This window comes from Callorhinus ursinus, unplaced genomic scaffold (assembly GCF_003265705.2).
Source record: "Callorhinus ursinus isolate GAN/ISIS: 27379988/994484 unplaced genomic scaffold, GSC_fseal_2.0 scaffold2, whole genome shotgun sequence".
NCBI classification, from domain to species: domain Eukaryota; kingdom Metazoa; phylum Chordata; class Mammalia; order Carnivora; family Otariidae; genus Callorhinus; species Callorhinus ursinus.
This window is the reverse complement of record NW_027397064.1, coordinates 68946567-68974557: the sequence shown is the minus strand read 5'-3', so window position 1 is coordinate 68974557 and position 27991 is coordinate 68946567. Positions and strand designations below refer to the sequence as shown.

Genomic DNA, 27991 nt, shown 5'->3' with positions numbered 1-27991 from the left:
CAATTATACCTCGAAATAAAAGGTGGGGAGAAAGATAGTGCCCTTTATTGATCCGCCCCTCTTTTCCTCTTTCTTTCCTGCCTGGAACGAAGAAGTGATGAGTATCATCCCAGAAAACTCCTTGGGCCTTGAAGATAAAATCCAAGAGCCAATATAGCAGAGCAGAAAGCAGAAAAGGCCCAGATCCCTGATGTGTGGAGCTGCCATACTGGCCCTGAATTGCCTTTCTCTAGACTCCCTTCATGTGAGAAAGAAAAAAACTCTCCCTTTTAAAGCCACTATCTCTGATGCTTGCAACCAAACACAGTTCCTAAACAGTTACAATCAGTGATGAATTCTTTTCATGGTCAAATTATTTTGACTGTGTCAGATCCTAGTTGGGAACCACATTGAAATGTTTTTAAATGATATTATAAAGGTGTTTATCTTTTAGAGATTGATGCTTGTATATAAGTATTAAAAGGACTTTTGGAAAGTCCTTGCATATATGCTAGAGTCATAGTAGTAAGGTGCTTGGTTTGGGACCAATCCAGATTTGGTACAGATCACTGATTAGTCATGTGGCCTTGGGAAAATTACTAATATTGCAGAGCCTCTGTTACTTCCTCTGAGTATAGGTATGATAAAACCTGCCTTGAACTGCTGTTATTACGAAGATTGAATGAGGTCATGTATGTGAAATCTTCAGCACAGAGTCTGGCACAGAGCAAATAGTAGCTCTTTTTAACAGAAGGATAGTGAATAATTTGATTCTGAACATGTCATTGACTGTACAGGTAAGCCATCGCAGAGCAACTTGCCCTTGACCATCACCTGGATAATAAATGGTTTTCATAGCTGATAATAACAGATTATAATGGGGTCCATAATGCTTAATTTCTGACTGAATTAGATAGAAGGGAAGGCTGCAAAGTCCTTCTCCAAGCAATAAGAGAAATCCCCATTTCCCAAAGTATGTCAGAGGGAGCTGCACAAATTGTTATTTTAGCAGAAGTCATTGTAGTGGAGAAAGATACTCTGAGAAAGTGTGAGTTACTCTCCAATAGCCTCAGAAAGTGGTGGTCATTGGGCCTAGAAGGTCTCTGAGGGGCTGTGGATGGACACAGGCCATCGGAACCTACAGTGAAAGACGCGCTTTCCTAGTCTGCCGAGCACAAAGCCAAATTTGCCACGTCCTGATAAAGATGCTACGCAGGAAGACAGATGTGAGGACGCTGCAAGAACCTAAGACTAGAACCAGGTATTGAGATAAGGTCCTCTTGGTTCCAAGGGGCCCAGGCAACTGAGAGAGCTGCTGAGATCCAACCTGGTAGGAGCGAAATGCCAAGGAGTTAGCAAGCTCCTGCCAAGTGCAGCTCAGAGCAGGGCTATCTCTACAGAAAATCAGTGTTCCAAGATGCCAGAGAATCATTTACTTACCTGCAAGGGTTGGTGATTTCTTCTGGGGTTGTTTTCACAAAAGGGGAGACAGGTTTTTCCACAAAAGAGCCAAAGCCCAGTCTAAAGTTGCTGGTTAATTTAGACATCTCCTTGGAAAGCAGGGAGCCCAGCTCTTTGATTGTGTTGAGGTCATCATCCATGGAGGCCGAGAGGTCCATGAGGTAATACAAGTCCACCGGGTAGTCCTCCGTCTGGCGGACTTGCACTTGCAGAGTCTGTTCACTGCCTGCAAAACCCCCCATGAGAAAAGCAAATCCATAAAAATACATGGAGACTCCTTCATGAGTGGCCAATTACGGGGCCACCTGGCTATTTCATTTCAGTGAGAACTTACTGAAGATACTTAGGATTTCATAAACTATCCGGTACATTTTACAAGTGAATGAGCCCATGAAAATCTTTCAGCAGTGAGTTTAGAGCTACTGAAGGAGGTAAAAGTTAGGATATTTTATATCTCCTTGGGAGAACTAGCATCCATTTAGATGAAAGATAAGCTGAATTTTTTGTATGTGGTTTTAGCAAAAGAGAAGAAAATAAAGAGGAGTTTAAAGCTACATTACAATGCTTAAAGAAATGTGAGGTAAGCCTTAACAACATTTGAGTAATTCAAATGCTTACTATTAGATAAGCTTATTTTAGTAACTCATTTGGAGTGCAAGTGACCCATGTGAATGAAGAAAAGTATTAGGCCAGTGATTCTCTATTTCCTTAAGAATGGGAAATCTGAGCCATAATAATCAATGATATGTAATATGGTACAAAATATATTAGCTTAATTATGGTATTACCATACGTGGCATTAGATTTATTTACATGAGCCAATGTTCATGTAAATCATAACATACCTGGTCTCAATTTAAGAGTCAACTTTTGAGGCGCAATCTGAATAATGTCAGAACTATTTTTCTGTCTGCCTACACTGAGAGGCTTATTTGTATGTATTTCTACTTGGGAGACAGGGTTTTCGATGAAAGTTAGTTGACATCCTTTAGCTAAAAGATTTGCTGCGGTATCACACCTTTCTCCAACTCCAGATGGATGGGTAAAATTCTAAAAAAAGAGAAAAAAAAAGACAAAGAGAAAAAGAAGACAAATCTTCATTTGTTTATAAGACAAAAAAAATTTTTTTTTTGCTTGTTTTGCTAGTTAGGTGTCTTGCCATTCTCAGTATATCATATTCCCATGTGCCTAATGTTAATTGTAGGTCTAAAATTAAGTTTTAGTGGAATAACCAGAGAATTCTGCCAGTAAAATTCCAAGTAAAGTTGGATTCTCCTTTTCATTATATCCGGTTGAATTCACCTAACAGTCTTTTATTTGTTGGTGTTGCTATTTTGTTTTTAATATTCACTTCTTTAAAGCTTCTTCTGTGCCATGACCAGATCCTCGAAACAGTTGGGTTCTAGAGTTAATATCATCCCATGAATTTATCTGTTTGGGTTGACCTATAGGCTCCTGGACTGTCTTAGCTCTCAGTGTGTCTAGTACCAAATCCGGTGGCAAAGAGAGATTTCCTGTGGGGTGTGAAAGGGCAAAATATTGTGACATCTCCCTATCTAGCTCTCTGCTGTGGCTTAATTTGTGGATGCATCATTACCCTTCTATTGCAGCCTTACTTCACTAAAGTCGTCCTCTTGGGGACTTTAAATTCAGTGTCTGAAAGTGTTCCATTTCAAGGTCTTTTAGAACTTTTCTCCAAGATTTGGAGGTGGGGAAGGAAAGCAAAAGAGAATATGATTATAAAAGACTGCTTTTCTGTGTAGGACTCAGGAGTTTCCCAGGTCCCTTCTGATCCCCTTGGTAACATGAGACAGTGAGATGAATGTTTCCAGGCAGAGATGTGGCCATTATAACCTTGCAACACTGACCTATCTTACCTAATAGCCAAGGCTCTTCTAGAGCGACTATAGCTCTAAGCAAAGTCAAGCTTGAGGCTCATTGACTGTCATGCTTGAAAAGACGCAAACCAATGCTCGTATTGTTTTTCCTCATCTCTTAGAATTCTAAGCCACTCTAGTTATTTCACCAACTAGAAGAGTTATATTTCTTCTGAAATTGATTTTTTTAAGAGTCATTTATTTATTTGAGAGAGAGAGAGCATCAGCAGGGGAAGGGGCAGAAGGAGAGGGGAAGGGAGAGAATCTCAAGCAGACTCCCCGCTGAGCATGAAGTCCAACATGGGACTCGATCCCATAACCATGAGATCATGGCCTGAGTCAAAATCAAAAGTCAGATATTTGATAGATTATGCCATCCAGGCTCCCTTGAAGTTGATTTTTTACAATATAACTGATTATCTGTCAGTCAGAGCTGTACCTATTTGAGGCCCTAGACTAAGCATAGCGAACACTGTAACTTCCCCAGATATACCCAAAGCAAACAGTGGCTTGACAAGGCCTCAGGATGCCTCTCAGCACAGTGTGGCTGCTACCACCTGTAACTACAGTGTTGGCCAACGCACCAGAGGTAGTGGTAACTGTAGAATCTTTTTTTTCAATCTGCTCTAAACAGAGGCCTAACGTACTTTTTGCTTCAGTTGCCTCAACTACTTCTACTGTTAGAGTACATTTAGAATAATCTGGCCTTAAAAATTGATGGTGATTTGTGGGGTGTCTGGGTGGCTCAGTTGGGTAAGTGTCTGTCTTGGGCTCAGGTCATGATCCTGGGGTCCTGGGATCGAGACCTGTGGTGGGCTCCCCATTCAGTGGAGAGTCTGTTTCTCCCTCTCCCTCTGCCCCTCCCCCAACTAGTGTGTGTGTGTGTGTGTGTGTGTGTGTGTGTGTGTGTTCTCTCTCTCAAATAAATAAACAAAATCTTTAAAAAAAAATGACAGTGATTTGGCTAACAAGTATCATCCACAAGTAAAGCTATTCATAGTAACTTAAGAAGCTCTCTTAAATGAATGCTTAAAAAATGCATTTATTTTTTTTTATTTTTTAATTTTATTTATTTATTTGAGAGAGAGAGAATGAGAGATAGAGAGCACGAGAGGGAAGAGGGTCAGAGGGAGAAGCAGACTCCCCACTGAGCGGGGAGCCCGATGCGGGACTCGATCCCGGGACTCCAGGATCATGACCTGAGCCGAAGGCAGTCGCTTAACCAACTGAGCCACCCAGGCGCCCGAGGGCTTGCATTTAAATAAAAATTCTACAGGTAGGCATATAGTTAGATTGATTTGTTGTTTTACGTCTCTGGCATGAAACTAATACTGTCTTCTTCAGGGAGTCAACATAAAAAAAAATATGTGGGTTTTTCCTCTTGGTATATTCTCAAAACTGCTTTTGATACATGAGCTCAAAAAAAGCATAATTCCTTCGCACTTTGATGTATGGCCCATCCGTCAAGGCAGTAGTGGGGGAGTTAGCTAGGTTTGTGCTCTGTGTCTGTGAGACCTTCCTCTACGGTATACATGCAGCTTGGAATTTGAGTCTTAATAGTTATCACCTCCTCCTGAGCCAGGCACCCAGGCTCGTTCCCCTTTGAGCCTGCTACTCAGTTCTTGCTGACCTTGGCATTTGTATGCTTTCATCTGTGCTCAGATAGTCTTTATGAGATTCAGTAGAGAACTGTTTTAAATCCAGAAAGAGTTAAGGAGGCTCTTTCTTACCAGGAATCATTTACAAACTGTTCTTCAGGGTCACAAAAGACAGTGACTTGGGATTCCTTGTTACCTGTGCCACCACCCCTTATATTACTTTCCCGGACTTTTCAGTTTGATCAGATAAGGAATGTCTGTTTCCGGCTTTGTCATCGGTGTGGTACAGTCACCAAGCTCATGAAAGCTTAATTTTTAAAAGAATTGGATACTGTCTGAGCAGCAAAATTTCCCCCCAAACTAGAAGCCTTCTCTTAGAACCTAACAGTGGTTCCCAATGGATCCTCGTTCCCAGATGGAACACAATTAGGATATTGAAGTCAAATGTATATTTAACTTTAGAAAATATCATCTCTGTGATCTCTGATTACTCAGAGCCTCGGCATTTGACATGTAACCGGTGAGAAATGCCTTTAAAATAAGAGGAGGAATCAGGTTAAATAAAGGAACCTGAGTTAGATATTTTTCACAATGATTTTGACATTCGCTACCTCTGCAAGTTGTTTTTGGAAGTAATCACATGAATGACAAGGTGGCCTACTGATGCTTATATTTTCCTTTCCTGATTTGTCTCACTCCTATTCCCCACAGAAAGCAGGACACTATCAGAATGATCATCGATGGAAGCCACATAACCTGTAACTGCAGTTTTTTTACAAACATGCTGAGGTTGTCTGTTTACCTCCTGAGAACACCAGGCACACTGGGGTCCAATAAGTAAGCAGTCTTCACAGGTCTCTGCCCCTCCCATGGCACAGCCACCTGTGTTTAAACCCAGCAAGACACAGGGATTCAGCACACTCGCAGTCATTTTCATTTACGAGAAAGAAGTCTAGTTCTTAAAGTACTTGAATGAAGCAACATCAAAATTGATGTTAGCCTTCAGAGACCAGTTCTTAAAAAGTTTGCAACTTGTTAAAAAGTTCACATTTTACATCTGTCACATGGAGAATATGTGTGTCTTTTTAGCTAAAAGTGATCATTCCTTTTTTTTTCTTAAAATATAAAACTATCTCAACATTCACAAACTTAGGACCATTCATTATGTTTATTATCCTCATTCACTATCACCCACTTTAATTTTTAAAAAATATTTGCAACATAACAAAATAAAATTTTTAAAAAATGAAGACTTAAAAATTTAATTCAAGAAAACAAAAAAAATGCGTCTCTCTTAAATGAATGATTTTTTTTTATTTTTAAAGTAAGTTCTTCTTTCTCGAGATTATTTCTCTTAAGTGTAAGACCTTGTCAATAGAATAGCTAGAAAAGTTACCAAGATGGTTGTCACTAAGGTATTAAGGAGCCCTATTGTGTAATAAAGCTGTTTAATTCTCCTCATTAAGATGCCCATGCAACCTTTGTATTTATTTACCTGAAGCCGAGAGCATTTGCTGTGGGAACAGCCCTGCCTCTGCCTGTAATTTGTTAAAGCGTTCGTTCAATGGCCAACAAGCGATCGAACAGATCAAATAAAAAATGACTTCAGATCTAGTTTCTGAACCAAATGACAGGTTTGTAAAGCATACCAAGAAAGCAATATATCGGAGAGCTTAGGTCTTACCTTGTACGTGATCATTCCTTCCTAGAAATAGAAAGAACAGGCAAAGCAGTTCAATCCCCATTCGTTTCAGTTCTCGCTGTGCAGACAGATTAAAAAATGAATTACCTTCAACATTATAAGACCAAAGCTGAACATCGTTAAAGTCTTTCTTCCTGGAGGTGTAAAATGTTAAATACTACTTACACTGCTTTGGAAAGAAACTTGAGATGTAAATTTAAAAGTTTTCATTAAGACTGAAATGAAAACAGGCTACCTGGACAGGTAAAGAAGGAAAGCTGTGTTTAAAAGCAACTTCAACATGATTTACTTCCTTGTTCTCCTTATAAGGAAGGCAGGTGTACAATCACCAAGAAGGTGGGGAAATTCATTCAGTAGAAATTTTTGTGTGAGTTCTCTTAGTCTCTCTGCATCCTAGAGAAAGTTAATATCTTTAGTGAAATATTGATCAATAAAATGTCCAAAGAGCAATGGAAATATAATCTAAAATTGTTCCTAAATTTTAATTTAATAGCAACAGTAAAGATGATAAATAAAACAAAAACATGTAAGTTATATGTAAGGAAGGTTTTTTTTTTAAGATTTTATTTATTTATTTGACAGAGAGAGAGACAGCGAGAGAAGGAACACAAGCAGGGGGAGAGGGAGAAGCAAGCTTCCCACTGAGCAGGCAGCCCAATACGTGGCTCGAACCCAGGACCCTGGGATCATGACCAGAGCCAAAGGCAGACGCTTAAGGACTGAGCCACCCAGGTGCCCTGTAAGGAGGGTTTTAAAATGAGCTAAAGGAAGATACCTGAGATTTTTGTATTCCATTGTTAAATCCTTTGCAGAAAATTGAAAGGAACTCTGAAAAATAAAAATCATTTTACAATTAAAATAGAAGGCAGACTAGGGAAAGCAAAACACTGTGCTCCCTTGTTTTTCAAACTGGATAAAATATATTTTTTCCATGAGTATAGAATTCTTAATTAAAAAGTGATATTGGAAATAAGTATAATGTATGAAAATGAAATTAGGCTAGATTAGATAATTTCACAACAACAACAATCGAAACAGACACGGTGGTGCCTAGGATTTGGCGTTCCTCTGGATCAGGACCAAGGGCTCTTCTGTCTGTCCCAGCCTCTAGCTTACCACTTGGCACATAGCAGTTATTTAGTTGTTAAAAGGAAGAGTGACCAATTTAAAATAGATACAATCTATGGCTAAATTCATGAGGTTGATTATATATTTTTCCCAATGTATTCAGGAGAGTGTTTGGGGCTTTGTAAAAACTGCAAACAGGTAAGCATCAAATATTCGCTTTGTTACTCTCTAAACTCTCTGACCTTGGACAGGCTTCTTTGTGGCTGGGCATATGTCCTGGGAGATTATCTTTTAAAGGTGTATTTCTAGACAAGCATGCGAATCCTGTGGAGAGAGGAAAAACTAATTATAGACTGCTCAGGTTCTTCTCAGAAGGCTATGTTCAATTTTGAACTCCATCATACACAAGAACATGAAAGAACATGGCAAGAATCCTGTAGAGAGAAACCAGAATTATTAAAGAGCTGAAAGATATGCCTTTTGGGAGAAACATACAGTTATGAAATCAGTTGATTTAGCTTAAAGAAGAAAGATTGAGGCATAAAATATCTGTACCCCTGATATTGTCTCCATATTTGTACCTCGTATTAACTGTTTTCATTCATTCATTCATTCATTCATTCAACAAATACTTATTGAGCATCTACTCTGTGCCAGGTATTGTTCTAGAAGCAGAGGATATGTCAGTGAACAAAGCCAAGTTCTTAACTCATGAAGCATATATTCTAAGCTGCTGCTTAAAATCAGGCAGTAATAAAGGTGAAGAAAAATGATAAAGCTGGGTAAAATGAAAGAGGGGTAGTGAAGGTGTGTTATTTTATTTAGGATAGTCAGGAAGGGTTCTCTGCTCAACTGACATCTGACAGAGCCCTAACTTTCTTGGGCAACAAAGTGCAAAGGCCCTGAGATAGCCTCATGCTCAGCATTTTCAAAGACAGTGAGAGCAAGAAGGGAGAGGAAGGGTAGCATATGAGGTCAGATTTAGAGGCAGAGGTCAAAGTGTACATAGTCTTGACCTTGAGTTTTATTCTAAATGTGTTTGGAATGTCATTGGAAGGTTGAAAGCAGAGTAATATTATTTGATTTACATTTGAAAAGAATTACTCTGGCTGTCACGGAGGTTAGAATGTATGGGGCAAGATTAGAAGGTAGGAGGCCGATTAGAAATTTATGGCAGTTGTTTAGGACAGAGACAAGGTGGTTGAGACTAGGATGTGATGATGTAGAAGGATAGCAGTGCTCAGATGCAGGTTATAATTTGAAAACAGAATAGGCTTGGGATGCCTGGGTAACTCAGTCAATCAAGCATCTGCCTTTGGCTCAGGTCATGATCTCAGGGTCCTGGGATCGAGTCTGGCATCAGGCTCCCTGCTCAGCGGGGAGCTGCTTCTCCCTCTGCCTGCCACTCCCCCTGCTTGTGCGCTCGCCCATGCCATCTCTCTCTGACACATAAATAAATAAGATCTTTAAAAAAAAAAAAAAAGAAAGAAAACAGAATAGGCTTATGGAATATTGGTATGGATATGGAAGAAAGAGAAATTTTTGGCCTGAGCAACTGAATGTTTAATACTTTTTCCTAAGAGGGGTTACCCTGGGGAAAGATCAGTTTTCATGTGAAGGATGAGACTCAAACATATGTTATGCTTGAGACTTCTAGAAGATAACCAAGGGAAGATGCCACATAGACAGTTTGCTATCTGAGTCTGGAAGTGGGGGCAGTGTTGAAGTGCAAACTGTAAATTTGGGATCATCAACATGGATTTAAAGATAAGAGGCTGATCAAAAGGAATGAGATCTTGCCATTTGCAACGACGTGGATGGACCTCGAGGGTGTTATGCTGAGTGAAATAAGTCAATCAGAGAAAGACATGTATCACATGACCTCACTGATATGAGGAATTCTTAATCTCAGGAAACAAACTGAGTGTTACTGGAGTGGTTGGGGGTGGGAGGGATGGGGTGGCTGGGTGATAGACATTGGGGAGGGTATGTGCTACGGTGAGCGCTGTGAATTGTGCAAGACTGTTGAATCACAGATCTGTACTTCTGAAACAAATAACGCAACATATTTTAAGAAAAAAGGAAAAGAAGAAGATAACAGGAGAGGAAGAAAAGGGGAGTATGTCGGAGGGGGAGACGAACCATGAGAGATGATGGACTCTGAAAAACAAACTGAGGGTTCTAGAGGGTAGGGGGGTGGGGGGATGGGTTAGCCTGGTGATGGGTATTGAGGAGGGCACGTTCTGCATGGAGCACTGGGTGTTATGAACAAACAATGAATCGTGGAACACTGCATCGGGAACTAATGATGTAATATATGGGGATTAACATAACAATAAAAAAATTAAAAAAAAAAAAAAAAGATAAGAGGCTGAATGAGATCCCAAGGAAGGGAGTGTAGGTAAGGAAGAGCTCTGAGAACTGAGCCCTGAGATCTGCCAACATCTAGAGTTTAGGCAGAGGAGGAAGGTGCTGTCTGAAGAACACTCCTGGCTAAAAAGGAACCTTTTTCTTGGAAGATAGTTCTCCAAGTATCTCTCACATTTCTGCATACCTTGCAAGCAGACAGTGACTGCCTTTGTTCTAGATTCTCTTTTCAAGGATGTTTGTAATGTGAACAGCCTTTGAAGGTAGAGGTATGGTCTGTCTGTAGGGCAAAGAGCAGATTGCTGAGGGCTTTGGAAGACAGAGATCATGTCTCCCTCCAGAACGGGAGCAGACATGCTTATGGCCCAGTATAGAGGATTCAGTTTCCCTAAACTCAGAGCTCCTCTCTTATAACATAGGCCATCACGCATGCACATGCCCCCCCTTCCCCTTTGTGTCATGTTGTGGGAATTGATCTTGACTAACTGGTGAAAGAAAGTGCTGCCCCTCTGGCCACTGCTATTGCTGTGAATTACACAGTCCTGTATCTGTATCTCTGACCTCGGCATCTCCCGTGTCTCTCAGCATCCAGGAATCTGTGATGAGCTAACTTGTTAGCCTGCAAGGAAAATCTCAAGCCCTTCACAGTTCTTGACAAGTTTCTACTTGAAATCTACATTTTTCTATAGACAGAACATGCCATTGTCAAATCTCATTTTGGAAGATAAGATCTTACACCCCATAAGACTGCCTGAAGTACCTGAAGGACCTTGGATGGCCCAGAGTTGCTCTGGTCACTGAGTTTTCTGCCTGCCCACTGACCTCTCTGGCAGTGAGCTGGGATCAAGGATGCCTGTAACAACTCTGGTTGGGACCACTTCCTGGAACCTTTTCTCTAAGACTCTAGCTGCCACTGAAAATCTCTTCTGCCTGGGAACACAGTTAGACTACCTCTCCCAGCCTGTCTTGCAGTTAAGAGAATCCCAATGACTAGCTCTTGCCAATGGAGTATGAGTGGGAGGGGTCCACACCAGGTCCAGCCCATCTTCCTGTCCCTCTGCCGACTGGATGTGGGCAGCAGCAGCAAGGTCCTGGGGGAATTCCAGACGCTCAACTCGACTGTGTTTAAATTGAGGACCCTGTGCCATCCCATGTACAGACTTCCCTCCCAGTTCTTAAAATCATAATTGCCGGCTTTATTGACCCTGTCTCCAATTGCAGTCCCTCGCTGTTCATGGTTGCTCCAGGCCTCTTCCTGCAGACTTTCTCCAGACAGCCCTTTTCACCCTGCTTGTAATTGCCTAATACTCGCCTTTCTTGCCCACGAGGCTGGGAGCTCCTTTAAGGCACTTGCTTATTCAACAAGTATTTGCTGAATTCTTACTACACATCAGACAAGGACTGTGTCTTAGTTATCTTCATAGTCCCAGCAAATGGCTTAAGCCTGGTACTTTGCAGGTAGTCAATTAATATTTATCAAGTAAATGGATGAATTTTATGTCTTCATTGTCTAGAATTTTACCTCTTATAGGCACACCCTCCATGGATATTGAATAAATCGATAAGTAAATGAATGAATGTTTTTGGAAGCTACAGAATGCAATTAGGAGAAGGATAAGCTGTCCCTTGCTTAGGTTGTGATGAAAGCTGAAAAAAAGCTTAAAAGGCAGGGTGGGGAAAAAATATTTAAGAGAAAATACAAAGTAGAACAATGCTGTAAGAAAATGTCCATCCGCTCTGTTTTGACCTTGGCACTACTCTGAAAATTTGTAACACGCTCCAAGGTATAGAGAAAACATTCTTGCTTGCTGAAGATGTGGTACCTGATGCCTTCTCCTGGAAAATACCCATCCTCTGTACCCCTGTGGAGGGAGGTAGCTCGAGTTATTCCATGAGCTGACCAGCACCCCATAAGGTATACTGGATGAAAACTGTGTGCCCTTAGCCAAGGCACCCAGATTAATTACCTCTGTTCCTTTACATATGGAATTTGAACTGGGGAATAGAGACTAAAAATCGGGGGTTTGGTTTTGGGAGCTGAAGCTAGCAGGGAGTAGACATCAGGTTGGAGGGAACATGATGCTTCAGGAGTGGATTAATGTCAGGAGGAACTGGCAGCTACAGGGAGGTACAAGGAGGAAGAGACCCAAGGCAGAGGAAAGCTGTAATGAGCTGAAGATGAAGGGGTGGGTTGAGAGTATCATCGTCAAAGCAGCAGAGAAGGGACCCGGAGCCACATGAACAGGGCAACCGAGTCAGGTTGGTAAACTCACTCTGTCAAGGAAGAAGGAGCATGCCCCAGGCTGAGAATTGCTGTGGATCCCAAATGCCCTTCCAGATCGGATCTCTCTGAAGCCTGGCTCTTCCTGGGTCTCCCAAGAACCTCTTTTAGGGCGATATGTATCCTTATAAACAATTCCCATTGCTTGTGGGTAGTCAAGGGAGTCTCTATTCTTTAAAATCAAGAGATCCCGTCACACCATGTACATTTTTATACAGGCTGGTCAGGCTCACAGATAGAATTATACTGTCCCAATTGCTCATTGGGGCTCTGACTCCCTCTGGGAGAGTCTGAGCTGGAGTGGGGGGGAGGGGAGGGCAGGTGGAGTAATACAGCTCAGGGAAGGACTTCTGCACTCTGCCCTTCACCGAGCCTTTGGTTCTGAGATTTAACAATGGGTTGTCTTCAGCCGAGCCCTGACTTCAGGAAACCATGTGAACCCATCTGACCCACTGTAATTGGCTTGGGTCTCTCCTGACATAGCCACACTTCAGCATCAGAGAATGACAATCGAGGGCCCAGCTGGGCCAGGCCCAGGGCACCTCAAAACACTCCTGAGTAGACCTCGCTGATCTCCAATTCAAACCCTGGGGACCTTAGTGAGAACTGCCAGCTTTGGGGATGGTCTTGCTGTGTTACCAGCTTTATTTCAAGTACCAGCGACAGGTCAACCTCTAGCTGTCTTTCTAGGAAAATGTTTCATGGTGAGTAGCTGAAAGAAGACAGTGGGAATGGATGCTTTGTCTTAGGGTCTGACCCTGATGTATCTACGTGTGTGATACAATGCAGGGAAGGTCATTTGCACCATGCTACGGCTGACTTGTGGATGTGTGTAATTTTCGAAGCCCAGAATCTGTAAGTGGATACCTTTGTATCCACTTGAAATATGATACCTTCATATTTCAAGGCTTTCAAAAAAATTCTTTTAAAGAGGATATGGACCAGTCTCCTGTCATTTTAGTGCATAATGCCCACATGGATTAAATGCTAGAGAAATTTTTCATGGCCTAGGCCTTACATTCTAGTCTGAAGTTCACTTTTTCTACCGTGGTAAAATATACATGACATAAAATTTATCATGGTAACCATTTTTAAGTGTATAATTCATTGGCATGAAGTACATTCACATTGTTCTGTGACTTTCACCACTATCCATCTCTAGAATTTTTATCAGTCCAGACTAAAACTTTGTACCCATCAAACAATAACTTCTTGTGTCCCTGGCCCCCGCCAACCACCACTCATTCTTTCTATCTCTATGAATTTGACTACTTTAGGTAACTCACCGTAAGTAGAATCATACAATAAAGCCTTCTATGTGTGGCTTATTTCACTTAGCATAAAGTTTTCGAGGTTCATCCACATGCTTTCAAATTTCATTCCTCTTTCAGAAATAATATTCCATTGTGCAGATAGAGCACATTTTGTTTATCTACTCATTTGTCCATGGCCATTTGAATTGTTTCCACCTTTTGGCTCTTGTGAATAATGCTGCTGTGAACATGGGTTCGGTTTGAATCTGGAGCTCACTTTTTGAAGTCTTCATGATGCTCATGATGGGAGGAAGCTGGGTGTAGTGGGAAGAAGTTACATTTTGTATGTAGAGAGACCTGGGTTCAAATTGCAGCCCTGCCAGATCCTATTGTATCTTGTTGGGGATACCATTGATCTCTGAGCACTTTCTAGTCTGAGAAATAGTGATAATATCCACTTTTCAAGATTATGGTGAAGATCTAATTATATCATTCTGGGATGAATCCAGTTGTGAAAGGCTTAAAGATTATATGATTTGCAGTGCCCTCCTTAAGAAAAGGAATGCAGGGGTGCCTGGGTGGCTCAGTTGGTTAAGTGTTCAACTCTTGATTTCTGCTCAGGTAGTGATCTCAGGGTTGTGAGTCCTGTGTCAGGATCTGTGCTCAGCAGGGAGTCTGCTTGAGGATTCTCTCTCTCCCACTGCCCCTCCCCCCGCTCTCTCTCTCTCTAAAATAAATGAATAAATCTAAAAAAAAAAGAAAGAAAAGGAATGCAAAATTGATAATAAATTAGGTATGAAAGGGTCTATTTATTTAAAATGAGAAGGAAAGAAAAAAAATGACAAACTACGGAAGACTTGGAGATTCTAGTCCCATTCTTCTTGCTATCTCGTTAGGCAGGCAGTTGACCAGAAATGCTTCCTGCTGGTTATCTGGCTTCCTGCCCTCACTTGGAACTGCCTACTGCCCCCAACTACTCCCCCACACCTGTACAAGGTAGGACCTAGGTGGAGCCTTCATCCCGTTCATGGCAAAACCCGCTCTGATTTCACTCAGGATTCATGTTTACTGTAGTTAGGGTTATTGAGCTCTTCCCATTTGCCGGGCACTGTTAAACATTTGGTAATATTGCCTTATTTCATTCTCATAATATCCCTAGGAAGTAGAGACTATTTTATTTCCATTTGCCAGATGAGGAGCCCGAGGCACAAGAAGCTCTGTAAACTGCCCAATGTCCCGGAGCTGCTCAGACAGCAGAGCCTTGGAGACAGAACACTCTCTCCAATACAAGCTTAGCATCGCCAGGCACACGGCCTCCTGGTAGATAAAAGATGTCCATAGAATCATCAAGCAGCTGTCAGCAAGAAATGAAATTCTCCAAGGAATCTTTAGACATGTCTGCCTCTCAGTCTCTAGGCTCCATGTTCCAGCTCTAGCCCTGTGTCCAGCTGTCTTCCTTTCGGTTTGTTTGTTCTTCATCCTGTGGATCATTCACCACCAAAAATGAGACAGAAATATGGTCCTGGATCACATAATCCTTTTGTATTCCTTCTCTGATTGAAGTCTGGTACAAATCACTTAAAAACAAATGAAACAAAGCCTGTTGCCTGGCCCTTCAGGGGAAGGTGACACCGCTGCTTTTTGGAGCCTGGCTTGGCAGTGGGTCCAGGAGAGGGTGGTCACAGGAATGCCCTGTGGCCAGGAAATGACTCAGGATTAACTCCTGCTCTTCCAATGCAGTCGTTCTCCACCCAACTCTGGAGTTCAGTACTCAGTCACACTTAGTTAAAGGAGGATAGTTCTTACTTGGCAAGTCTGACGTACATCTTGTATGTGAGGCTTGCTTGAGAAACTCATTCACTTGAGGTTTTGGAAATTATTTTGAAGGCTAAAAGAATTGAGCTCCTTCTGCACTTTAGTTTGTGGAAAAATTCCAAAGACAAGATTTTTCATAAAATCTCGGTGAATATGAGTTTATTCTAACTTGACTCAGAACTCTCTTTGTGCCCTGTTTTCCTATCTATTAAGTGAATGGTATGCCATGGCAAGAAGTCCATATGAACCCACAGATTGCAAGGTGATTTGCTCATTCACAGCTTGCAAAACTGCTAAGTATTTTTTTTTCTTTTCTCTTTAAAAGATAATTCAAACAGTCTATCCAGAGGTTAGGATTCCTTGGTTTTAAGCAAATATTTTTTCTGATGAGCACCATCTCTTACTTCTGGGGCTGCAATGGGCAGTGGTATTCCTGGTAAAAATGGACTCTGATTTATTTATTCATTCACTTACTCATTCAGCAACTATCTATTAAGATCCTACTATGTTCCAAACACTGTTCTGGAAATATAGCATTGATTAAAACTGACAAAGTCTCTTCCTTACAGAGCTCACGTTCCTAGGACAGACGGACAATAAACCCACAAACAAAGATAAATGATACAGGCTAAGGCAGGGATATATGCTAATAAACATGAAGAATGGTAAAGGGTCAGAAAATGACCGAGGTGGGGTGGCCAGAGAAGCTTCTGATAAGGTGGCATTAGGCAACACCCTGCAGAAGTGAAGGAGAGAGACACATGGCTCTCTGGAAGAAGATCAAGTATAAAATCCTGGGCAGCAGTATTTGGGAACACACAAGGTGGCTGGTGAGATTGGGTTGGACAGAGTGGGTGAGCATGAGGAGGTAATAGGGGACAAGCCAGAGAGGCAAGGGGCAGTGGGGAACTCGTCAGGAGAGCCTCGTGGGCCATGGGTAGGACTCTGGCTTTGTATCTGATAGAGAAGGGAAGTTTTATGGGGTTTTGTGGGACATGATGTAGCTTATGTTTTGAAAGGATCACTCTGAGCAGACAAGGATGGAAGCAAGGAGACCTACCAAGGCTTTTTTAGTAGTTGAGGCCAGAGATGATGAAAGCTCAGACAAGGAACATAGTGAGAGGTGGTTAGATTCTGGACATACTTCCAAGATAGACAGGATTTACAAATGGGTCTCGTGTAGGGAAGAAGAGAAATCAAGGGCTCAAGGAAGACTCCAAGAATAATGAAGGTCTCTACTTGATAACCCCACCATCATCAGCAGCTTTCTCCAGACATGTCATAGAGATAGCAGATAATGTCTGCCCACAGTAAGAGTCATGGTCAGTTCTAGTCGGCTCTAATAACCTGTGGAGTCCTGTGGAATCATAACCGTGCAAAAGGTGTTCTGTGGCAGAATGGGAAGGGTCAGAACTATGCAGGCAAGTGTTCCATGGTGAGACTAGCTACATACTTGTATTGTTAACATTCCTTTAGCTCAGTGAAAGTCTGCTTGGCTGGCATCTCTGCTCTTGAATTCCCCATGACTTGGCAATTGAGGAGCAAAAGAAATCCTGGAAAATGCCCACGGTCGCACAGTCTTCTCTAGACAACTGGGGTGAATTTATATAGCAAAAGAGTCTGCCCTAACAGATTTTTTTTAAAAATACATTCCTCATTAGGCCATGGTAAGATGACCATATTTTAATTTTTTAAAAATCTTGCAAAGTGGAAAGATTCTGGACTTATTTTTTTTTACACCTTGAAGATGTAATTTATGCAACTGCAACAGTAGAGAAGGTTTTTATATTCTAAAAAGCTGGGAGAAATGGTCACCAAAGATTATGTTTACAGAATATCCTTGAGGAGGTCCAGAGATGATTTACTACTTTCAGCTCCCATTTTATGGACTTTTCTGGTTGTCGCTGATGCCCACTCACTGAATCTTTCCAATAAGTTTATGCAAAGTCAAATATGGAAAGGGATTGAGCATCATCAAATCCTCTGATCGTTAAAAAGGTTAACCAATAAATTATTCTAACAAGCTACTCAAAATGTCATTAACCTGGTGATGTCTTAAGAAATGGAAAAGGAGGGGGTCTGGGTGGCTCAGTCGGTTAAGCGTTTGCCTTCGGCTCAGGTCATGATCCCAGGGTCCTGGATCGAGTCCCATGTCGGGCTCCCTGCTCAGCGGGGAAGCCTGCTTCTCTGCCTGCTACTTCCCCTGGCTCATGCTCTCTCTCTCTCTCTCTCTCTCCCTCTCACTCTCTCTCTCAAATAAATAAATAAAATCCTAAAAAAAAAAAACAAATTCAGCTGACATATAAATTAAATGAAACAATGAATCTATATATTGTTGGACATGATTACTTTCAGACAAAATATGCCTCCACTGAACTGTCAGTTGTGAGGGACTTTGAGGAAGTGTGAAACCTGCCTGTCTGTCCTGCAACCTGTTGTCTCAGAATTTCTCTGGGTGAAGCTGTGCTGGCAGATAATCCTTTCCCCTGCCAGGTAGCCGAGGAGAGTGCTCCAGGGTTTTAACTGACGACTAGGGCAGCAGAGGGCTCAACCATAGTTTCAACATTTTTTTTTTAAAGATTTTATTTTATTTATTTGACAGAGAGAGAGAGACACAGCGAGAGAGGGAACACAAGCAGGGGTAGTGGGAGAGGGAGAAGCAGGCTTCCCGTGGAGCTGGGGGCCCGATGTGGGGCTCAATCCCAGACCCTGGGATCATGACCTGAGCCGAAGGCAGACGCTTAACGACTGAGCCACCCAGGCGCCCCTTCAACATTTTTTTAAGCAGTGAATAGTTTTCTTCATACCAAGGAGTTCAAAGTTTTAAAATTCCAACCAAAATACATGTAATGAAAATTTTTAGATAGAAGAAAATTTGTGTTATTTGCAAATATTTTGGGAGAGTTTTTTGGGGTTTTTTTGCAAATATTCATAAAATTGATAAAATTATGACATCTTGAGCATTAATAGAGCAACGCCCCAAAGCATGGAAAGGGCAGTTGTCAGCTCTGGTGTCAGTCCAGACCTTGGTAGATTACTGGATATTTGCTGCATGGTGTAAATTAATTTGAGATGGCTTAGTGTCTAAACCTTAGGCAGTAAAGGATTAAGAAGACAGGATTTAAATGTTAACCAATAGAATGATTTATTTTTATGTGTGTCACTGGAGGAAGAGCACTGAAAAAAGTATGGACTTTAGATCATAATAATATATCAGTATTATCTCCCAAAGTCTGTTCTGAAGAGAACTGTTAATCCTTGCCCTGATGGTGAAATGTTCCTATTGTTTAGTTAATAAAGAGAATCAAATCTCCCCTATCAGAAATCACAATGCTCATTAACCTATTAAACACTTTAAGATGCCCCACAGGGAAGGAAATTGCTTACCTTTGTTTAACAATTAAAAAAAAAATTAAACAAAAAATTATTTGCTTAGGGAAAGCCTTTTTTCTTCATGTACTTATTAGTATTCCTAGATCCATTCCAGCTAATAATAGTTTCAGAAGTGCTAGAAGAAAGAATAGAGATACTGAAAGTTTTATGAAATTTTACCTAGGCTGCTGTCGAGGAGTCCCAGAATCAAACTCAAACATTGTAGCCAGATTTCTTAAGAAAATCCAGGTGTGAATTTGTTTCCTGCCCCATTTTGAATTCATTATCTCATTCAAAGACCTTTCAAGATGGGTTTTCCTGGAGAAAATTCTCTTTCTCCAGGAAATCCAAAGAGCAAGTCCATTTAGATGATGTTCAGATAAAGAACTTGGGGATAGTGATGACTCATAAATCTCTAAACTCAGACCCAGGCCGTGACCTTGGTTATTTAAAATACTTTTTGTACTGAACGACCTAATTCCTGGTGAAACACTTCCCTATGACACAGAGGACCCCCCACTATGACTTGTGTCCACCCTTTGCTTGTTTCTTGTTAGTACACAGCATTCCATCCTCAAGCTCTCGTCTGTGGACCCATCAGCCTGTCTTGCTTGCAGAAGGTGAGAAGAGTAGTTCCCTTTAAGACAACAGCATTTTCTTCTTTGGGTAGGAAGCATTGCTTCAGGTGAGAAAGTGTGCAGCACTTTGTTCCAAACTTGCTTTCCTTCCTACTGTCTCAAACCCTTCAGATGCATGGCTTCAGATGAGGTGGGAACAGTCTGTTTGAATCTGGACATCCTTCCTTGACACGATCATTCTCATGAGAAGCCTCACATCTTACAGTTGTCAGTTTTATGCCATTTTTTAACAATAAAAATGTTCTTTCATTGAGATGAGAATCTACATGAATATATAAGAAATGAATAATTTGTCTACCTTGTGGGGTGTCAACATAGCAAAGGAAGAGTCACTGTAATTCAGTCTGTTTGATTTTCCAAGGAAAGGGTAAAATGTGATCAGGTGTTTTTAAAACAGGGAAGCCAGTAACATTTTTTTAAACACAGGAAGACATGTTTCAAAGCCATATTTACAAGTATTTTTTTTCTTGCTCACAGATAAGCAGACTGGATTATTCATTTGAACTACATGCAGAGAGTAGGATGGTTGTCAGAAATCAGTTTGCAAATCTAAAAACCAAGAAATACTGAGGTGTCAGAGAATGTTTAATGACTTGATTTGGCTTCACCTAGCTTTGAAGTGAGACAAAACTAGAGTTGCAGTAACATTTTCAGACAACCTTACTCTAACAATATAACACCATCTTACTTTTGAAAGAAATTATTTAGCCCATTTCATGGAACATGGAAAACACAATGATCTTTATCTTGATACTAATCCTAAAACAATAATAGCAGACCATGGCCCTTACAATGTGCCAGGCACTGTTCTAAATCTTGTTTCACACTGTGAGGCAAGGCACTGATATTCTCCCCACTTAAAAAACAATATTTAATTTAATTTTATATTTTAGAACAGTTTTAGATCGATTAGTACAGAGAGTTCCTATATGCCTCACGCCCAGGCATCCCTATTATTTCCTATTAGTAACATCTTATATTATTATGGTGCATTTGTTACAAAAATAAACCCATATTGATACACTATTATCGAAAGTCCATATTTTTATTCAGATTTCCTCAGGTTTTACTTAATGTCCTCTTTCTGTTCAAGAATCCCACATAGGAAACTACATTACACCTGTTGTTATATCTCCTTAGGCTCCACTTGAGTTCTCCCCATTATACAAAAGAAAAAAAATGCGGCACAGAGAGAGGTTAAAATACTTGCCCATGGTCTCGTAGTTACTAAGTGGAAAAGTTGGCCTCAAATCCAGGCAATCTGATTCCAGGCATGGGATTAATCTTCGTACTGAATTATTGTTACCCTAAATGGATTATTCCAACTTGAATTACTGAAGTCATGTGTCTGGGCAGGCAGCAGAGGGGTGAGCATACCTGACCCAGGTCCTAGCTAGTGACTGGCCACCGTCGCATGGGCAGTTTTCAATAGTAGAGCAATAGTTCCCTGATTCTCAGAGCCTCAAGTAGATCCTAGAAGAAACCACGTAGCTGGAAACAACAGAAATTTATTCCCTCGAAGTTTAAGAAGCCAGAAGTCTGAAATCAACGTGTTGAGAGGGTTGGCTTCTTCTGGAGGCTCTGAGGGTGAATCTGTTCCATGCCTCTCTCCTAGCTTGTGGTGGCTGACAGCGATCCTTAGCCTTCCTTGAGTTAGTGACTCACTCTCCAACACCTCCTCTGCATGTAGCTTTCTCCTCTGTCTTCTCTGTCTGTATCATCCCCTCTTCTTATAAGGACACTTGTCATTGATTTAGGGCCCACCCAAATAGTCCAGGATGATCTCAATCCCATGATCCTTAATTGCTCTGCAAAAAACTCTTTTCCAAATAAGATCACATTCACAGGTTCTAGGTAGACATATCTTCTGGGGCAGCCACCATTTACCCTACTGCAGGGGCTAGTAAGGCACACAGGGTTGTTGTGAGCATTATAGAATTACATCAGGTACCTGATATATGGTAAGCATACTTTAAAAATAATAGCCATTTTTATTATTCTTTTGTATAACACGAGGCCCCTGATACAAAAGTGTTGAGTAAATATCTCACCTGAAATAAATTCATTCATCTGTGTCTAGTTTACAACTATTATTAACCTTAACAATTGCTTTACATTATGGTTGTCTTAGTTTCTAACCCTTAGTCCTGCCAGGAACTTCACAAGGTTGTGTGAATTCAGCCTCCTTTCTTTTCTAGGGGGTAGGTGTGGGGGGCACCCTCAATCAATATTTTCCACTAATGATTTTTGTCAGAAACACAAAAAAGAGTTTAGGCTTACAAATCGTCTCCTCATCAAGAGAATTATGGGCCAGAATCTTGACGAATGAATGTCCTGTCCATTCCCTTTGCTGATAGACATGCAGCAGAAAAAAACAGCTGAGCAGCCTCAGCTGAGCAGCCTCAGCTGTTTCTCTGCCCTTTGGTTACCCTCTGTGGTCACTGGATGTGGCAGCCCCATTTTCTGATCTGGATCTTTATCTCAGGGAAGAGTTAGGGCTCACTGCTGAGTTTTCAACACCCGTTCTGCTTCACCCCCACTGCTCTGCATTGCTGTTCCACCCCTCCCCACACTGTCTCCTGTGGTCACTTCCTGGCAGCCACAGCCCTCTGAGCAGGCTTCAATGAAATTCCTTCTGCATTTGTCAGAGCCGTAGAGTCTCAGAACGTTAGGGCAGACAGGACTTTCGAGAGCCAAGTACAATCTCTCTCTATTGTTTCTCCAACCCTGTCTTCATATAATAGATCAATAGATGCGCACTGAACATCTGCTCTGGGTGACACGCGATGCTAGGTGCTGGTTACAGTAGGGAGCAAGCTCAGGTGATACCTTCCCAGAGTGAGAGTGGGGTCACCTCCATGCTGCATGAGTAGGTGTCCGTATAATCTCTGATAGCTTATGTTTTACTTAGAAACAATCCTTTTTTTTTTAAGATTTTTATTTATTTATTTGACAGAGAGAGAGAGAGAGACAGAGAGAGCAGGAAAACAAGCAGGGGGAGTGGGAGAGGGAGAAGCAGGCTTCCTGCGGAGCAGGGAGCCCGATGTGGGGCTCGATCCCAGGACCCTGGGATCATGACCTGAGCCGAAAGCAGACACTTAACGACTGAACCACCCAGGCGCCCCAGAAACAATCCTTTAATATACGTGTTCTTAACCTGAGGTCTACCTACTAACAGAACTTAAGGGGGAGGGTCTGTGACCTTGAAATGGAAAAAAATTTGCACTATTTCCAGATTAAAATGAAACATTTCCTTCCATTATAAATGTAGACAACAAACCACTGTCATATTAGTAGTACCCATTAACTCTCACCAAGAGAAATCACATTTATTTTTCATATCACTTTATCATTCTAGCAGATATCACAAAATCATGTCAAAAATGATCATTGTGTCAAAATCATAGTAGTCCTCAGAACTGCTTCTGGACCTTGCTATTTAAAGTGTTAAAAAAGAGGGACATGTGTTACTATAATATAAATTTGTTTCTCAGTATTTTGATAACAATGTTTCAATCTAATTGGCTTTCTTTCTAATCACATATATTTTAGTTTAGGACTTTTAAAACATTTTTTCTGCAAGGGGATCCATAGACTTCAATAGACTGCCAAAGGGGTCCATGCCATACAAAAAAAGTTCAGAACCCCTAGGTAAGGAAAGGCACTAGTCGTGCAGCCTGAAGACTCTTTTTCTAGACCTTCCAAAATGCAAAATTTTCTTCATCTTTTTAATCCCTGAAATGAGATTGAAACATCAGATATACAGATGTAGGCCACATAATTTTTCCTGGATAATTCAATTAAATGTATAAGTTGGCCCTGTGAAGGGTAAAATGAGCATGATTTGGAGTTTCCAAACTAAGGTCTAGTATTTGGGAGTTAGGTTTTGACTATCATTGATGTTCTTTAGGCCAATACTTTCAGACATCTCTGAATCCCAAAGTTAAGAAAGACTCTGAGTTTTGAGAAGGGCCAAAAAGGAGCCCCAACAATGATTCCAGAGTTAAAAATAAAAAGTTCTTAAAGAAAGTATTATTCAAATGATTAATTTACTGAGTTATGCATATGTCATAAATCTAACTTTTATTCAATCAATATTTTTCAAGCTCTCATTGTAGGTATGACATCATTAAACTACCTGTAGTGATTCATACTTGAATTTCCATATACCAGTTGATGAATTAACATTGTATTGTATTGTATTGTATTGTATTGTATAGAGAGTGTGTGAGCTAGGGAAGGGGCATAAGGAGAGGGAGAGAATCTCAAGCAGATGCCTCGCTGAGCTCAGAGCCCAACACAGGGCTTGACCCCACCACCCTGAGATCATGACCTGAGCTGAAACCAGAGTCGGTCACTTAACCAACCGAGCCACCCAAGACGCCCCATGATGAATTAACATTTTAAATTTAAGCTATTGTACATTGCTCTGTCTGGGTGGCCAATATTTCCTTTTGAGGAATAGTGCCATCTTTGTTTATTAAAGTTCAGGCAAATTGAGTATCTTGTTAAGTTAAATAAATTTGGTTCATTTTATTTTTTTCAAATAATTGTATAGAAAAAAAGTTGATAATATTTATAAAAAGAAGAAATATTATAAGCTTGGAAGCCAGTAAGTTGAAAGCAGCACACATTTAGCCCCATATGGATGCTCACTGAACTGTGAATTTACTTATGAAAGAAGAGAACAAAATGAAAAAATTAAAAAAAATTAAAAAATAAAACAAAACCACATTAGAAGCATTACCATTGAAGACCATGTAAAGTGAGGATGGGATTGGGGGGTATAAAGCTTTTTAAGTTTCCAGGAACAGACTCCCCTTCTCCCCATTTAAAGGAAGTATTTGATTAGCTTTTGTATCCTGCATGTTTTCATGCAAACAAGACTATCTGCTTTTGGACAAGCAACTTAAAAAAATCTATATTTTACTTATTCAACTCCCCCCCCCTCCACAAACAACAGCAATAATTCTTGAGTCAATGATATGATTTCCATCACCCTCTAAAACCTGCCCATCCCCATGCCAGGCTTCTCAGTTGAAAAGTAGGTGATTAAAGAGGTCTTTAATCCACTCTAAGTGCTCTTTAAGTGATCTTTTCTCTCTCCATCCTTTTTCAATCATTCACATATTACACACTGGCTAAAACCTTACTTTTAAAAGTCAACCATCTTTGGTGATTCTCCATAACCTATAGAATAAAACCCCCAAACCTTGACCCAGGCTTCGAAGCCTTCCATAACTCTGTCCCAATCTATTGTTATGATGTATACTACATGACTCTCCTATGAAAACAACAGTTTCTGAAAAACAAGTTTTTCCCAATTTCCCAAAAATCCATTTTTACCAGTTTCTACCAATGCCCTTATCCATGTTGGAAATGCTTGCACCCACCCACCGTGTCTGCTTAGATTATACATATTCTGTGCATCCTTAATTGCCAAGCTCAAGTCCAATCTCTTTCCTAATACCTTGGCCCAATGTTTGTCCTGCATGAATTTCCATAGTCCTGAATATATTACTCATTTAGAATTTATTAGAAACTATGTTGAAGTGGAAACATTTATTTTTTAAGTAAATTGTATTTTAATCTCTTTTAAATAAGAACTAACACTTCAAACACACAGTAGGCATTCAATAAATCTTGGTTTTGTCATTTGTTGATTATTTGGGCCCATAACTTGACTTACCTAGCACTTAGTCTTCTCATTGGTAAAATAAGAATAATTGCTACCCTGCAAGGTTGTTGTTAGAATTAGAGATAATATATGTCGAGGGTCTTGCATAACAGATAATATAATGAGGCATCCCTACCCTAAAATAGATTATCATCTAGTTGGAGAAATAGATCTAAATTAAAAGAGACAAATTGATGTAGGGGAAGAATAGTAACAAGGAGCTAGGATTCTCAATTCCCCTCCCCATTTAGCCTCTTAGCAAATAGTGACTTTTCTGTTCATTCTTTTCCTAAGTCACAATTTCCTTACACCTAAATTCAGTAGAGGTGGTGTGTGTGGAGTAGAAAATCCCCAACATCTTTTCCCACAGTAATTTACAATGATTTCAGAAGCAGAAAATAAAAACAGAGCCTAGAGATGTAATTCTGAATTTTGAACAGTATAAAGAGTGAAGAGTAGTTATTCAAGGGCATTATTTTTGAAGATGAGATTTGATACAACTGTTAAAGAAATTAGAGTACATAAACTTGTTGGAAAAGAGAGAGTAGGGCAGGGATAAAAAGCACAAGCAAGATTAATACCACAAAAATCTTGGAGTAGTTGTGTAGAAAAGCCTCAGACCCTTGGCTGGATCTGTTCTTGCAGCTGCGAAGCAGCTGGACATTAAAGGTAAGACCAGTTAATGGAAACCTTGAACACTAGGCTGCTGAATTTAGATTTGAACAGCTTGGAAATAGGGAGCTGCTTCAGGTTCTGAGCAAGGGATTGACAAGAGGATAATAGCATTTAGGAAATAACATAATGGCAGCCACTCCATTGTTAATGTAATATGGAGACACTAGAAACAGGGAGACCCCAAAGGATCTATGGGAACACTTCCATTGGGGCCAGATTATATTAGGATTAGTCATCCCCTAAGATTTAATAATCCAGGTGTGAGGTGATAGGATCCTTGGCTAAGATGGTATAGTAGATTGTTCTATTGATCAAAATATTAATTTTGTACCTCCATGACCACTGATTTCAAGCTTAGCTCCATGATTTGCAGTGGTCCCCAATTTAATGAATATCATATATCTATTCCTACTGAACTCAGAAGAAGCCATGTGGCCTTTGGCCAACGAAATCTGAGTGGAAGTGATACATGCTACTTCCAAGCAGAAGCTTTAAGAGCCACTGGGATGTTCCACTATATTTTCTTTTCCCTCCACCATGAACTAGTAGTATTCCTCAGAGGAGCTGCTCCATAAGCCTAGATCCTGGATTGAAAAGGGAGTGGAGTAGAGCTGCCATTGACCCAAAGCCAACATATAACATGTGTAAGAAATAAATATCATCAATGGAACCCAATGAGATTCTGGAGTTATTTGTTACTGCAGCTTATTTTAGCCTTAGCTGACTGATACAGCTGATAACTGTAAGAGAAGAATCTATTGAAGAGAACAAAGAGGGAGAAGGGAGTTGCTAATTTAATGAAGAAGAGGAGAATAGCACTTCATGAGCTCAGGGCATTAGAATGTTACCTCAGCTGTGATGAGGCACTTATTAAAGGTTTAGAGGTAGGTGAGAAGCAAAGGGATGTTAATTGCGTTCCTGACATTCTGAATTAGAGCTGACATCAGGGAATCCAAAGGAAGACTCTTTAGGTGTTTGGTCTAGCCAGACTTCCTTCCCACTCCTCATTCTTCTAACTTGACCCTAGTGTGGGGAGGGCGGTGCTAGAGCCAATGAAAGGTAGCATTTCTGGGGCTCCCAAACCAGATCATTGATTGTGCTAATGTTAGTCATAGGAATTTAGTTTTTACTCTACAAGCAATGGGAGTTTAATGAGGTGAAGGCAGTCAGTAGGAATGACCCCTGGGCTTGGAGTAGTGATTTAGGTGGTCTGGAGGTGGGAGAAAAGATTTAGTGAATCTGGGCAAGAGGTGAAGGGGATCTGCTGTTGTGCAGGGCCATGGGAATAAAGAGGGATGGTTATTGTAGAGGTCAAATTCACATGACTAATTTATCGACTTCCTATATTTGATTCCATGTTTGTCCTTTATATTACACCTATAATCAGTGATCCTTCCAAAAAGGAATCCAGAAATTAATCTCTGGTCTCACAATCAACCCACCACAGATCATCTAATTGCCAAGTCCACTTATTTATCATCAAAATGATGACGATGATAATGATAATGATACTTAGCGCATAATGTGTGCCTGGCACTGTGCTATATATATATATTTTTTTTTTTTCATTTAATCCTAACTATGAATGGGCCATTTGTTAAATTAATGTCTCAGAGCTCCAGACCCGGTCATCTATACCCAGCTTTGTGTTGCTGAAGCTGGAAGTCTACAAACCCCGTTTCTACTTTGGCAGCTGCTTCATGTCAGGCTCTGCCAACGGGCCAATAGAGGGGGTGGGAGAGGACCTGCTGCTTCTTGTCTGCTTCCTGTTGCAGTGTCTCCCCAGCGACGCCTCCACACCCCGGCAGTGGAGCTCATTCCAGCATAGTCAGATCCAGTTTGCTCTTTTTTGCGACATGCAGAACCAGCCTCATCACGCCCACCCAGAGATCTCCGGTGCCAGCCCAGCAGTGCTCCTGCTCAGGGGTCTGAGTCTTAGTCCTGCGGGAGCCCTCCTTCAGTCCTTAGGTGTCTAAGTTTTAATCATTCCAGTTCTTCCTTTTTCTCTCCCTGTCCCACTTCCCACATTTGCTACCTCAGGGATACCTTCGATGTATCTTTCCACCCTTTCAGTTGCCTAGTTGACAGTCTTGTAAACCAGTCAACGATTCTTTATATTTAGTTCTTTCTGTTGAGATAACTGGTGTCATTTCTGCCTCCTGCTGGGGCCCTGACTGGTACAGTGAAGTAGATACTGTTCTTTCCTTTTCCTGAATAAGGTAACTGAT

The 27991-nt window shown here is 40.8% G+C and overlaps 1 protein-coding gene across 8 annotated transcripts in view; it reads right to left on the bottom strand.

Moving 5' to 3' along the window:
• The window catches only part of ITGB6 (integrin subunit beta 6), a 127128-nt gene that overhangs the window by 69673 nt on the left and 29464 nt on the right, over positions 1 to 27991 (bottom strand). For 3 of the 8 annotated variants that reach the window (XM_073883502.1, XM_073883504.1, XM_073883503.1), the window contains 6 exons: positions 7928 to 8009; positions 7393 to 7445; positions 6600 to 6675; positions 5718 to 5797; positions 2286 to 2490; positions 1420 to 1666 (listed from right to left, as the gene is read on the bottom strand). In XM_073883502.1, the coding sequence (XP_073739603.1) occupies positions 1420 to 1666; positions 2286 to 2490; positions 5718 to 5797; positions 6600 to 6660 (593 nt within the window). In that variant the 5' untranslated portion in view covers positions 6661 to 6675; positions 7393 to 7445; positions 7928 to 8009. Of the gene's footprint in view, positions 1 to 1419; positions 1667 to 2285; positions 2491 to 5717; positions 5798 to 6599; positions 6676 to 6782; positions 6878 to 7392; positions 7446 to 7927; positions 8010 to 27991 lie in introns of those variants that run through there. The other 5 variants (XM_025854018.2, XM_073883511.1, XM_073883499.1 and 2 more) reach the window with 3 other exon arrangements.